The 15430-nt window shown below is 38.2% G+C and overlaps 1 protein-coding gene across 4 annotated transcripts in view; it reads right to left on the bottom strand.

The window, feature by feature from the left end:
• The window catches only part of grin1b (glutamate receptor, ionotropic, N-methyl D-aspartate 1b), a 34989-nt gene extending 19848 nt beyond the window's left edge, over positions 1 to 15141 (bottom strand). The window contains exons 1-8 of one of the 4 annotated variants that reach the window (XM_073839895.1): positions 14452 to 15141; positions 11102 to 11236; positions 10405 to 10581; positions 7984 to 8046; positions 7144 to 7241; positions 6004 to 6125; positions 5117 to 5291; positions 4456 to 4600 (exon numbers count right to left, since the gene is read on the bottom strand). In XM_073839895.1, the coding sequence (XP_073695996.1) occupies positions 4456 to 4600; positions 5117 to 5291; positions 6004 to 6125; positions 7144 to 7241; positions 7984 to 8046; positions 10405 to 10581; positions 11102 to 11236; positions 14452 to 14700 (1164 nt within the window). In that variant the 5' untranslated portion in view covers positions 14701 to 15141. The remainder of the gene's footprint in view (positions 1 to 4455; positions 4601 to 5116; positions 5292 to 6003; positions 6126 to 7143; positions 7242 to 7983; positions 8047 to 10404; positions 10582 to 11101; positions 11237 to 14451) is intronic. The other 3 variants (XM_073839897.1, XM_073839896.1, XM_073839898.1) reach the window with 3 other exon arrangements.
• Positions 15142 to 15430: the final 289 nt, after the last annotated feature.

The raw sequence follows: 15430 nt of genomic DNA, 5'->3' as shown, positions 1-15430 counted from the left end.
AGTGTCACATTAATCAATCAAATTTCCCAAATTTTTATCCGTTTTACTCAGGGGTGTAAGAAAATATTGATACACGTGTGTATCGCGATATTTTGTTTGGTGATACTGTATCGATTTTCAAAAACGCAATATCGATATACACAATTTAAGATATTTTGAATGAAAACCAGGAGCTTTGTGGCTGTCCCATTGACTGCCAAGTAAATAACACTGTCAAGGCCCAGAAAAGTATGAAAGACGTTGTCAAAATAGTCCATCTGCCATCACTGGTTCAACCATAATTTTACGAAGCTACAAGAATACTATTAGTATGCAAAAAAAAACAAAAATAACAACTTTATTCAACAATTTATATCTTTTGGAGCGTAACCCCTGGACGCGAACAGCGTACGCTGTTCTCTTTCAGCTGCGTCACTCGGATATGCTGTTTTCGTTCAAATCAAAGCGTAAATAAATGTAGAAAATGTATCGGCTGACACAGAACACCGTACGCTGTTTGCATCCAGTGGATACTCTCCAAAATGGCGCTAGGAGATGAATTGTTGAATTAAGTTGTTATTTTTCATCCAAAATATCTTTAATTGTGTTCTGAAGACAAACAAAGCTTTTATGGGTTTGGAATGACATGGGGGTAAGTGAATAATGACAAAGTTTTCCTTTTGGGGTGGAGTAACCCTTTAAAATTGTAAAGCTGGGGCTAAAATATATATATGGTCTGATTATAAAAGCTTACATTTTATAGCCTACATTTAATAACTAAAGAATCTTGCAAGCACTTTTTTCCCTCTTTACTCGTACTGCACAAAAAGTGCAGATCCCACTGTGTGTGTCTTTTTTTTTTGGCTAAGGTTTGCATATGGTGGTGTTTTCTTAATTAAAGCTTTCCTAAAATTAAGTCCTATTCATAAAATAAGAAACATACCAATATATCACCTTGCTTACATATTCATATTGTATCACATCGCCAGATTCTTGGAAATACTTTGTTAAAAAGTAAATTTGTGTAACTGAATTAACAGCTACTGTACTTCAAATTAATAATGTACTACAGTATATTTATAAATATTAGATAAATGCTGTAAAAAATTGTTTATTGATGGTTCATGACACTTACATACTGTAACCTTACTGTAAAGTGTTACAATAAAATGACAGTGTGATACTGTCCAAACTGTTAAAATAGCAAACGTGTAGAGCAGAAGGATAGGCGGCTGCATATATGAAAAAAAAACACCTAACCCCAAAAAAATTCTAACAAAAGGTTTCTCAGCTGTTTTTTGTAGTATTAGGTGCCCTTAATAACATACTAAAAGTTTACCAAAGTTTGACCACTAGAAAGGTGTCATTTTCAAGATGGCGTCCAAGATGGGCAGAAAACCCTTAAAATATCCTAATTCCTTCATTATTTGACCTAGCCAAGTAATCTTGGTGTCTAACCCAATGTTTTCTGGGTCTATGAATCCATTGGACTCGTCTAAATTGCACAGACATGATTACATACTTATGGAATACATGATGTTGTGAGATTACTGTAAGGTTTTATCTTTGTTTGGGGTGAACCAGAGATGTAAACAATTTAGCCTATGTCATGTAACTCCTACTCAGTACATGTTTTTGGACACATACAGCTTTTTTTTTTCTTCTAAAACACAGACTTGACATTCAGTGTAAAAGTTACTGCACCCAAAAGTTCCTTAAATTGGAGCTGTATAACTTTGATCATAAAAAAACTCTGAATTAGCCCGAACAGAGGCCTGTGTGTGAACCCTCTAAATGGTCACTTATTTCAAGTTGCTTTAATATATAATTGTACTTGTAATCACTTTCAGGTCCATCTCAATAAATTAGAATGTTGTGGAAAAGTTCATTCATTTCAGTAATTCAACTTAAATTGTGAAACTTGTGTATTAAATAAATTCACTGCACACAGACTGAAGTAGTTTAAGTCTTTGGTTCTTTTAATTGTGATGATTTGCCTCATATTTAACAAAAACCCACCAATTCACTATCTCAACAAATTAGAATACTTCATAAGACCAATAAAAAAAAAACTTTTTAGTGAATTGTTGGCCTTCTGGAAAGTATGTCCATTTACTGTATATGTACTCAATACTTCTTTTGCTTTAATTACTGCCTCAATTCAGCGTGGCATGGAGGTGATCAGTCTGTGGCACTGCTGAGGTGGTATGGAAGCCCAGGTTTCTTTGACAGTGGCCTTCAGCTCATCTGTATTTTTTGGTCTCTTGTTTCTCGTTTTCCTCTTGACAGTACCCCATAGATTCTCTATGGGGTTCAGGTCTGGTGAGTTTGCTGGCCAGTCAAGCACACCAACACCATGGTCATTTAACCAACTTTTGGTGCTTTTGGCAGTGTGGACAGGTACCAAATCCTGTTGGAAAATGAAATCAGCATCTTTAAAAAGCTGGTCAGCAGAAGAAAGCATGAAGTGCTCTAAAATTTCTTGGTAAACTGGTGCAGTAACACAGTGGACCAACACCAGCAGATGACAATGCACCCCAAATCATCACAAGACTGTGGAAACTTAACACTGGACTTCAAGCAACTTGGGCTATGAGCTTCTCCACCCTTCCTCCGGACTCCAGGACCTTGCTCTCATCTGAGAAGAGGACTTTGGACCACTGGGCAACAGTTCATTTCTTCTTCTCCTTAGCCCAGGTAAGACGACTCTGACGTTGTCTGTGGTTCAGGAGTGGCTTAACAAGAGGAATATGTCAACTGTAGCCAAATTCCTTGACACTTCTGTGTGTGGTGGCTCTTGATGCCTTGACGCAAGTCCAGTCTATTCCTTGTGAAGTTCACCCAAATTCTTGAATCGATTTTGCTTCACAAGCCTCTCGAGGCTGCGGTTCTCTCGGTTGGTTGTGTATCTTTTTCTTCCACACTTTTTCCTTCCACTTAACTTTCTGTTAACATGCTTGGATACAGCACTCTGTGAACGGCCAGCTTCTTTGGCAATGAATGATTGTGGCTTACCCTCCTTGTGAAAGGTGTCAATGATTGTCTTCTGGACAACTGTCAGATCAACAGTCTTCCCCATGATTGTGTAGCCTAGTGAACCAAACTAAGAGACCATTTTGAAGACTCAGAAAACCTTTGCAGGTGTTTTGAGTTGATTAGCTGATTTGCAAGTCAGCATATTCTAATTTGTTGAGATAGTGAATTGGTGTTTTTTTGTTAAATGTGAGCCAAATCATAACGATTAAAAGAAACAAAGACTTAAACTACTTCAGTCTGTTTGCAATGAATTTATTTAAAGGGGTCATCGGACGCAAAACTAACTTTTACATGTTGTTTGAACATTAATGTGTGTTGGCAGTTTGTGTACACAACCACCCTACAATGATAAAAATCCACAGTGGTATTTTTTTAATCTTTAAAAGTAATATCCCCTTTTTAAAACCAGGTCATTCTCAGCTTCTTGTCGTTGTGACGGAACACCAACAGAGGCCACTCCCACGATAGTAGATTGACATGAGCACCTTACCTTAGACCTGCCCTCACCGAGCTGAAACAGTCCGACTCCGATCGCCATTGTGTGAATCAGGTGCAGAGGAAGACTCTAATTGAGTGATTGAGGTGTTCTGTTGTTGGATGTAATAATGAACACAGCAGTAGTCATTTGCTCCCAACATCTGAGCTGCTTAAGAGGTAGAGGACAACGTTACTTTCGTTTTTAAAAGGAAAGCGACGATCCCGATCTACATATGCGTCTCTGTTCGTGTGAATCTTAATAATGTGCTCGTTGACAAGTTTCGCCGATAAACACGGCTAAATGCAGCTAAACATGGCTAAACTAAACATTACAGATCCTAATCCCTCAGCAGAGAGGGGCGGGGCGAGCAGAGCTCATTTGCATTTAAAGGGCCCATGCGATAAAATGAGCTGATATTTTGCAGAGCTGATTTTGACAAGGTAAAAGGGTGTTTTTTACACTACTATTGAGAATTTTTAACCAAAGTATATTACAGACTTTTCATTAAGACCCTAAAGAATCATATGAACTTGTGGAAAATGGGCATCCGATGACCCCTTTAATACACAAGCTTCACAATTTGAGTTGAATTACTGAAATAAATGAACTTTTCCACGACATTTTAATTTAGATATTTATATTTTAATTTTATAATTTACCTGTATCTATCATGCAAATATGCTAATTAAAATATTACATGGCCAAAACATGTATCAGGCACCAGTATTCCTGGTCTAGGAGGAATACAGAGGAGTAATGGTCATTTTAAGGACCTGACGGCCGCCATTTTGAAAATGGGGCCTTTCTTGGAGTCAAACTTTGGTAAACTTTTAGTATGTTTTTAAGTACATCTGATACTACTGTAAACCACTGAGAAACCTTTTGTTAGAATTTTTTTGGGGTCAAACCATATTTGCAGCTGACTAGGACAGCTCATTAAAAAGACTGAGCCAATCTCATACTTGCGAGCCATTGTAGACGCCCACTTGCACCAGCCGGGTTTTCTGGTAGTTCAGAATGCTGTAGTGGGCGAACCTCCTGTCTCCGTCATCATTAAACTCCACGCGGCCTGTCAGGCCATCTGGATACTTGGATGACATCAGCACTCTAGTACACCAGAGGGTTTTTTTTAGAAAAGGCACAAAATGCTCATTTAAACACAAAGGAAGACATTGACGATGACTGGAAGTAATGGAAGTTTACCAGAAATTCAGATGGGAGATGCAGGTATGCCTTGGGAAAAGACATGACGACTAACTAGGGAAGAGTTCGGGAGTGTCGTGTGGGGTGGGATGGCACGTATAATGTGCAGGCACAGACATGGGAGAACAGAAATGACACCTGTAAGGGTCTCAAATTGGGTCTCAAATGCAAATTGGTACCACCAGATTTCACAAGGCCAATGTAATCAACAACTTAACAGGCTTGGTGTGTCCTTGCACTCGACTGTTACTCAAGGCACGGTTTTAGAAGCCAAATGCTAGCGATTTCAATGTTTGTGGTGTGAAAGCTTCCACTCTTGTCAGTGCCAGACCAGTGGTAATGTATGATAATGCATGACAGCAAATGAATGGTTGGTTTGGAAGCTAGCGAATGCTAGCCAGCGCTCATCCCTGGCCTCACCGTTTGAAGAGTGGGCCAGTCTTCCAGATGTTTGTATTGCCAACACAGCCTCGAGGAGGCTCTGTGATATTCTCCTTCTCAAAGAGCTCCTGAATCGACTGGGCCACCACAGCCACGGCATCGTAGATGTGCGCCGACTCGTTCTTGCCATTGATAAGCTGAAGGCCGAGCAAGCCTGCCCAGTTGACAACATTACATGGTGTTGGCCAATGCCTCACAATACGACTCACACTTCAAGAGTACGTCAAGGCATACTCGTAATCAAGAAATGCACACATTGGCAGAGAGAGAAACAAACGTGCATTGCATATGAGCGACAAATTGTCTCAAGACAGACAGAAGGACAGTGAACGTCATGGGGGGTCAGGACAGGGTCAGCACTGAGCAAAATGGCGTGAAGTTGAACACGGATGTGTATATAAAGAAGCCGGGAACAAAGAAATGCGGTTGTCGCTTACCATCGTATCCACACCTCAATGTGGAGGTAGCAAAGCACCACTTATAAATAAACTCATGACAGCCAAACCTCAAAAATGTATGCACATTCAAACCAATATGGATTACCACAACTCTCTATTGCATCATTTGTTGTCTACTGAAAGAAAGGACAAACACTCAAAAATGAAACAAATTAAACATTAGACATAAAGCACAGTACAATGAGTAAAGAATCACTGTGTTTAAAACCTTTAAACATGCAGATGTTTAAACGTTTAAACACGCAAGTACAGCACAGACACTGATTCGTCGGTGGGGATTGCAAATTGTAATCGTATAAAAAGCTTAAAAGGCAAACAAGTTCAGTCTGTTAAAAAGCCTGGGAAAGAGAGAGAGAGACAGAGAGAGAGAACGAGTGCATGAAAATTTAGAGGATGAAAAGTACATACCATCTGGGGCTTCACTCAGTGCTTTACCAGACATCTCCCTTTCTCCAACCAGCCACACATAACCGGAGCCTGTCATATTGAGCTGGCGCGCAGATTTGTAAATGGCTGCGGCTTCGTCTTCACTGTGATTGGATAAAGATTGGTAGTAAGAGACTTGAGTAACTGGAGTAAACACCTCCAATTTTACTGTTATGAGCAAGCCCACATAGAATCTGTGAAAGCATTTTTTATGTTAAATATGTTTGTAGACACCAGCAAGAGTGTAAAACACATTTCACCATGTTACTCAGAATGCCTCAGATTTCCCCCAAGTCTGTCTGCATATTCTGTGTGGGCTGGATTATGAGTGACTCATGAAGGGCAAAGAAACTGTTTGACATTTTGAGGCAATTTCTTGTTAACAAATTAGATGTTGGCTCATTTAATCAGAAAACGCCTTATGAAGTTTTTGTATTGAGGCTGGACATCATTTTAGCTCCAACTGCTATCATTTTTAATATTTCAATGTATAAACTCACTGAAATTGTTGAAATATACGCAGTGCACTGAGAATGTCTTTTAAATTCTGTTTCAATTCCTAAATCTAAAATGAACTTTCAACCGAACGTGACTTTGGATTCTGATTGTAAGTATATCACAGAATATTATAAAAAAGAAAATCAATTGTAATTATCTAAAATTGTGATTCACTGGAAAAGTAAAATTTACCAACACAAAGTTGTCCATTTTGGCTTATATTATATTGTTTGACTTGATGTGAAAAAGTTTGATTTCCTAAATGGAATTACTTTGGTTACTAGACAGATGGGATTCTAAATTGGAATGTTTTTGTAACACAGCCTCAGGATAGAACACTTTATTTCCCAAAATGCACTACTAGAATTTATTTAACTTGCAATTTAGTAAATCATTCAATTTATAGTCCTATTATTCCAATCCATTTTCATTTAAAATCAGTTTTAAATTCCCGGTGAGATGTGAAAAATTCAATTGAAATTTCAATTAAATTAAATAGTAGCACAAATGCCTTTTCAGAATTCTCCAACCCAAGCTTCGCCAGTCTCTTGGCTGGCCACATGTATATTATGTAGTAACATTACCGATTAGTAGTGATGGGTTAAACAGTGGAGATGACCTCACCTTGCGGACAGAATGATAACTCGGGCCTCTAGCTCTTTGGCTTCCTGGAGCAGAGCCGTCAGATTTGTGTCTTGGCTGAACAGGAGCACTTTCTCTGCCTGGGATTAGGACACAACATTAGTCAAGTAGTTGACTCATCCCCACCATGAACCATGCTCTTTGAGCGCTTTGCGTTTTTTTTTCTCCTTTTTCTTTTTGTTTTCTTTCTTTTTTTTGGAGGGGGGAGGGGGGTTGAAAAATGAAGTAAAAAAAGTTTCTGAGATAATCTGCTTAAATGAACAAACTTAAGTAAGCTTGGAGCAGGTAAAAAAGTTCTGCATTTTCACATGCAAACTCAAGGGAATCAAGATTCCAAGGAAAAACGTGCATGTTAGAGGAAGAGGGAGAAGAAGATTGATGCAACCAGAAAGCAAAAAACAGGTGAAGGAAGGTGGTGGTGGTGGTGGCTTCTTTCCCAACCAAAACCAAAAACAAAAAAAACAACAAAAAGGAAGAAATGCTGCAGAAAGGTGGGAGTAACATCTGGATAGTGCCTGTCCCACACGACCAGATCTCCACGCACTGTGTCAAAAGAATAGACTTGCAATCTTGCTGGCTTCAATACATGCATTCCTTTATACAAAAATAAAAAAGTGAGAGGTGGGGGAGCGAGTTTTTGTATACGCTTTAACAGAAAAAATAACCCATTCTCGATTGAAATCATAAAAAGAATCCAAACAAATAAATAGGCGTGCTGGCAGGATAAGGATCTCTGGAATCGGTTTGTTGATTGTTTGACTGCTTTCTAGTGGCTACTTTCAGATAACTTTTGGGCGGCGTGCATTGACCATGCAAATATACCTTGGGTCCTCGCTTGTTGTCAAAGGACAGTTGGTCGAGGTTTTCATAGTTCCTGTTTTTACTCTGATGAATAATGTGCACAGAGAAAATATGCAGACACAGAATATTATAAACAGTTATAAATGGTGCGCAGTAAAGCATTCCAACAAATCTCCACTTTTCTGCTTCAAATTGGGAAACTCTAATCCTGGGGCTTGCAAAAACATCAACAACGACTACATGGAGCAGACAACCTTATCTATCCTTGCATATGGCCTCAGTCTTTACTTTATTATTTCAATGACTTCTCCTTTAATTCTTTTCATAATATTTCATTTTAATTTAACCTTTTCACTTGCATTTAATTAAAACACTTGCCCTGAGTGCGCTCCACAATTAATAATAAATTCTAATGTCTTCTGAACTCTATTTCGTTATAATGCACTGCTGTTTGTTAATTGTGCAGTACATTGAAGCACAACCTAATCCCATCCATCAATTTAAATTTCTTTGTCAATCTACCGTGAAAGAACATCAGCTACAGTCCATGAAGCGCAGCAAGCTGCTGCCACAAGACATGTCTGTCCAGACATATGGCCCCAAATAAAATATTTCAAGCACTCTATCAAAATAATGCACATTTTTCAGTCACAGAATCTAGATACCTATATTTTTCTATTTGTCTGTTAAGCATTTGTTGCTTTTGCAAAGCACAAGTAAAATTAAAGAGTAAAACTCTGCTTTTCTATGCATTTAAAACGTATTTGTATTTCTACAATTTTTTATGATTTATTTCTACAAATTTGTATTTTCTACAATATGTGACCCTGGACCACAAAACTAGTCATAAGTAGCACAGGTATATTTGTAGCAATAGCCAAAAATACACTGTATGGGTCAAAATTATCAATTTTTCTTTTATGCCAAAAATCATTAGAATATTAAGTAAAGATCATGTTCCATAAAGATATTTTGTAAATTAAGCATTTGTTGCTTTTGCAGAGCACAAGTCAAATTAAAGAGTAAAACTCTGTTTTTTTATGCATTTAATACGTATTTGTATTTCTACAATATATGACCCTGGACCACAAAACCAGTCATAAGTAACACGGGTATATTTTTAGCAATAGCCAAAAATACATTATATGGGTCAAAATTGTCATTATTATGTTCCACAAAGATACTTTGTCAATTTCATACCCAAAATATATCAAAACTGAATTTTTGATTTGTAATATGCATTGCTTAGAACTCCATTTGGACAACTTTAAATGTGATTTTCTCAATGTCTAGATTTTCAAATAGCTGTATCTCAGGCAAATATTGTCCTATCCAAACAACCATACATTAGTGGAAAGCTTTCAGATAATGTATATTCAGCTTTCAGCAGTACAATGTATATTCAGCAGTATAAATCTCAATTTAAAAAAAATGACCATTATGACTGGTTTTGTGGTCCAGGGTCATATATATAAAAATGCAGATAATTCCATTAATGTAAATGAAGAGGTAAAAAGCAGGTTTGTCCCCTAAACTTGTGCTAAAAACGTGCTTAGAAAAATTATTGTTTTTCTTGTTTATCATAATGGCTTTAATATTCAGCTTTAATATGCAGCCATTCGACCGTGTGGACAACATACAGGCAAAGTTTTGTTGCAATCAGCTGAAAGACTTTCATGAGCCCTTCTACTGATTCCCAAAACAGTCTGAGAATGTGCATATAAAAACAGCTGGCCTTGGGGCTGCCATTACTGAAAATGACATTGCAACGACATTGCGGGTGTCCTAAAAATGCAGTGCCATGCTAATGGATTCAGATCTCGAATAAACGTTTCTTTTTACTGAATTTCAATCATTATTTCTAGACACTGCATATGTAACTTTTCATTCTAAGCATAGATCTGTGTTCAAATGCAAAAGTTGATGAGGTTTAATGCTCACATGGTGCGTAACTACCTTTTATCTTGAAATTTATTGCGAAATACTTTCTTACATAATGTTCAATATTGAACAGCACAAAGCTGCACACAGAGAACACTCAATAAATCAGTCACAGTCTGTTGCTGGGAAGAAATTCTCACAGAAACTCGAAGCAACCAAATCCCCTTGCCGTTGATTTTTTGCACAACCCCAGGCTAAGTCCCTCATTTTGCTCCTGTTGTGGATAGACAAATAGGAGAATCTGACTATGGTAAAAAGCAATGTGAGATGAGTAGAAAAGTACAAAGTTTTGCAGATAAACCACTTAAGACGCTGCTGATGCCTCTGGCATAAATAATGTTAGCCAATGGAAAGAAATGTGTTTACACAACAGAAAAAAGGAAACATTTAACATATATAGAGGACCTCTGAGATATTAATTACAGGAACACACGCTGACTTACACACACACACGCTCATTTAGACGCTGGACCGTGCGAGTCGGCAGCCCACGCATCTCACCTTCGTCTCCCTTTCCTCCAGCAGGGTTTCCAATCTTTTCTGTGCCGCTCTGCCCTCGTGGTCATCGCTCACAATCAGGATGATGTGATTCCACTGGAACTCACGCATCATGTCAAACCACACTTGGGCTTGGTGGGAATAGGGTGGCACCGTGCGCAGGAAGGAGAGGTGGATGCTCTAGATGGACGGTTGGAGGGAAAGAACTAGTGAATCTCAAAGGCCCGAGGCAATTTCAGTTCATTAGGATTTAATCACTTTAACTGTAATTAATTTAGAGACAGATCCAAACATCACTTCATAGTGTGCCAAGACGCCATAAGCGAAGTATAAGTGAACCTAAAAGAGCCAATCGATCATACCGCTATATGCAGTATTTATGAGAGTTTTTAATTAAAAGTCTAAAAAAAGAACCCCACTAGAACTGAAGACGAGTAAACATATATTACATTCTTCTGTTCTAGAGAAGGAATATAAAACCATCATGGAGGTGGACCATCATGCAAAAATATGTCTTCAGGGATTCTCTACACTATATCCTAAAGAGAAAAGGTTTTCACATTTCAAAACTTCAAGCAAACCATATTTAAAAAGGTGACTGAAGAACAGGACAGATGGCATCTGCAGTGAAACGCAAGTAGAATTACTGTCTGAAGTATACTGAGTCATAAGCCAGCTGCTCTTGGTCTCCCACACTCACCTTATCCGAGTAGATGGACATGCGGGTGGTGAGGCCCACTACAGGGATACGGTAAAACCCAGCAGTGTAAGACACCGGGGTGGGAGTCAGATGATCGTTGGACTGGGGCGGGTGGCTCACCAAGATTGCATACACCTGAGGACATGAGGATCATAGTGAGGAGAGAAATCTGGCAAATTTTACACTAGTTTTGATTTTGTCACAAACACTTCTAAACTACACTGTAAAAGCCTTCTTCAATTCTGGTATTTTGTTAGCCTACCTGTACTGTATATGTGACCCTGGACCACAAAACCAGTCTTAAGTATCATGGGTATATTTGTAGCAATAGCCAACAATACACTGTATGGGTCAAAATTACCGTTTTTCTTTTATTCCAAAAATCATTAGGATATTAAGTAAATATCATATTTTGTCAATTTCCTACCGAAAATATATAAAAACTGAATTTTTGATTAGTAATATGCATCGCTAAGAACTTCATTTGGACAACTTTAAAGGCGATTTTCTCAATATTTTGATTTTTTTGCACCCTCAGATTTTAAATAGCTGTATCCTGGCCAAATATTGAAATCTCAATTTAAAAAAATTACCCTTACGACTGGTTTTGTGGTCCAGGGTCACATCAGTTACTCAATACAATACTAAATGAATGAATAAATGTACATACAAACCTACTTCTGTAATATAAAACTATTGATAACCAAATCAGTACCTGGAACTACAAGACTAATAATACTAACAGTAAACTAAAAGACCATATTAATCAAATTGGAATTGTTGCCAAACAAAACCACTAAGCTAACAAATACGACAATAAAATAACACCATCAACATTAACTAAACAACATCACCTTAATTTATTAATATGACTTCTGATTGGTCATAGATTGCGTTGAAAATTCACAGGGTCCCTACACAGTGTTTACTGCTAAGCTCACTGAACAGGGCAAATCTATCGAAGTTCGCTTGACTTGATGAAATACATTACTTCCGAATAACGTTACCCTGAAACGTCATCGAACACAGATGAAACTCGAGTCGCGATAAGGTTGGTAAATTTCCTTCTTTGCTTTTTGTAAAGCAATGTATCCATGTACCATGTATCCCTACACAGTGGACAAGGTTTGAACTAAACATACTTCTTGGTTTAGGAATCTCACTTAATATGGAGTGAAGTGCAGTCCACTTCGCAGGGCACTATCGGGCAATATTTTTGACGATCATGGACGCAGTATATCAATCCGCTCATCCGGGTAAGTGAAACTGGCGCGGCGGCGCTACTTTCACGTCTTTATGTTGACGCGCTTATACTCATCTAGCGCCATCTTGCGTTCCACTTATCGATTGTAAAATTACCTCAAAGGAAAACAGTAAAATTGTTGCAGACAGTGTTCGTCTTGTTTATAGGCAGGATGTTAAGTACCTTCCTGTTGTACGATTTTTTGTTTCAGACACCTTATTCTTCAACGCATAAGTAGTCTTATGGGTGAGACTTCCGGTTTATTAGCCGCTATGGGAAATATCGGGAACAATAACAACATGCAGTAAACGGTAAAACTGTTCGCAATACAAACCAGTGTGTTCATATTTAAGATAATACCTTAAAATTATATGGTAAAACACACTCATTTGCAATATCAATCAGCAAAACGAGCTGTTTTGTACAGCTAAAAATTGCTGGATGCTGATAAGACTGGAAGCCAGACCCATCAAATTTACAAACTCATAAATTTACAAATAGCAATATATGTACAGTCAGCTGGTTTAATTGTCCAGCTGACTATTTTTCTGTTACTTAATATTGCAAGAATATTGTAAGAAACAAATATTTAAAATGTGTTACCTATAAAAAACATTTTACAGTAATTCTACATTATGTCCTGTTCTGTTAAATACATCTAAATTGTTTTGCCTTATTTGTTAAGGTAACTTGCAGTTAGTATTTCTTTTCCATTGAAATGACCAACATTTTTTCCCAATGTTATATACACACAACACTGTTTAGTTTGTAACCTATATCTGTTACTGACACATCTCTAAAATGTAAAGTAATTCTTTAACCCTTCTGGAGGAGCCTGCTGACAGTGAAATGTCAAAGTGTTGATCCAACATCAGCAGTTTGCGTGTTGGTTGTCATGAACAGCATGCGCACGCTCGCGTCTGTGCGCGTGCGAGCAACGGGTGTGACTTGGATGGTAATCCGTGCTACAGCGTTGAAGTACATAATCTGTGCCTCCACCGCAGTGTAATAATTTGCTAGAGCTTTCCTCGCAGAACAAAGCAGCTGTTATCTACAAAGCTGGCGCCATGTTGGCCTCGTTTTACGTTTTTCATTAAAATAGAGGCGGTGGGCCAGCTGCGATGCCATGGCGCCTCATAGAGGGGTCAGTGATGCTACCTTAAACCTTTTACTTATGCTTGAAATTGTATTTATATGACTCCACATGAATCACAGGTTGTCACATATCCTATGTACTTTGCATTATTTCAGGCTCAGCTCATGTAACCTCTGAGCACAGCCTTACAAATCATTCCCATCACAGCAATGCTCTCACTCATCGGTAAGGTCAAAATGGACCCCGGATCCTGTTGAATGTTTTCTTTCGTGCAACGTGCTCTAAAGTCGAGATTCTCAGTAGCGGTTTACCTTTGCAGAATAAAAAGTTACAATAACTAGATTTGGCTGAAAATATCTTTACGTGAATGAATGCACGTTTATGATTCTGACCTTTATAGATTTTGTAAGCGGAAAATATGTATTAGCGTTTACCAGAAACACTTCGTACAAACAAAACAACTATATAAAATGTAAATATATAGAATAAAATAAATATATCAAAATGAATTAATTAAAGTGAAAGCTCGATTTAAGTATCTGATAAAAAATGTCTTTAAAACACTATAACATTTTATTTAACAAAAAAGTCATCCGAAACGGTAACCTAATATGATAGATAGATAGATAGATAGATAGATAGATAGATAGATAGATAGATAGATAGATAGATAGATAGATTTCTCTCAGTAAGAACCAAGTAATAAAAATACTATAGACTTGAAAAAAATTCAGAGACTTAAGTCGACAGAAATTGTAGAGTTTTTAAATTTCAGGCTAACAATATAATACAAATATAATATAGTCATTATCAAGATAGATGTATCTGTAAAGTAGCCTACTGTTTTTTTTTTACTGTTTCTTAAAAATCAGACGTTGAAAGCATTGTGTGACATCGTACTTCAAAATATCTAAAAAAAAAAATAAAAAAAAGATTTTATTATATCAAGTATTTCCAAATGCGTTTTTTGAGTATTCGTATGAGTTGGAGAGACTGGTTTGCGAGTGTTACCTGGTTGGAGATGAGATCCTCACATACGGAGAGTGCCATCTGGATGGCGTTTGGTTTATGGGTGACTGAAATAGCGTTCATCTTGAACTTATCTTTGCCGTAAATATTGTTGGCTTGGGTGACAGCGTCTTTGAACACTTGTTCGTATCTCTTCTGGCTCAGGACAGCCCCGATGTTCACAGTCTTGGGTTCGCATCCGCCTCTCGCACAGGAGCACGAGATGAGGAAGGCGAACAGAACCAGACGCATTTTGCCCTGGATGGCAGTGGAGTCAAGCTGAGTGCCCCGTGGAGGATGCGTGTCGATGTCCGTTGATTAGACAGATCCGCTCTCACTGCTTCCTCTCCAGCAGCACTGGAATGCGATCACCTCAGTCTACTCCGCAGAGGAATGGGCTTCACTCATGAAACCCGTTCATATTCAAGAACCATGTCAACACGCCTTTGTAGAAAATGATGCTCGCTCCTGTTGATAGTCGCCTCACATATGCACTCTTTCTCTCTCGGGAGAAGGTGGAGAAATTAGCTTTGCAGTGATGTTGTAGTCATCTGCGTTCACTTCTCCCGCTCTTACCGTGATTGAATCGCAGTCAAGGTTTTGTCAAGGGTGACCTGATGCTCTGTGAGAGACGCTGTCCTTGGTGCTGAGAACTGTGCCCGCGCACTGATGCGCGCGCACTCGCAGATTACGCCTGATATCACGGAGCTGTCACGGTCGAATAGACTTCAAAACATTTGCGTTAATGCGTGGAAAATCTCAGGTCATCACAGTACCGTGTGATTGAACTAATTGGACGGATTTTCTAACGTTCATGTGTCAACGTTCAAGTCACACGAAACCAGAAAGATGTACGTATTAGTTTTGTGTACATTGTTGTACAATTGGCATATTCAAAACAGACTGATAGATCGACTGATCGTTTCTTCATATCATGTATTTTTGTTCATCATTTGTCCAGAATTTATTTTTTCAAACGGAG

The sequence above is a fragment of the Garra rufa genome, chromosome 5 (assembly GCF_049309525.1).
Source record: "Garra rufa chromosome 5, GarRuf1.0, whole genome shotgun sequence".
Taxonomy (NCBI): Eukaryota; Metazoa; Chordata; class Actinopteri; order Cypriniformes; family Cyprinidae; genus Garra; species Garra rufa.
This window is presented reverse-complemented; position numbering and strand designations above follow the sequence as displayed.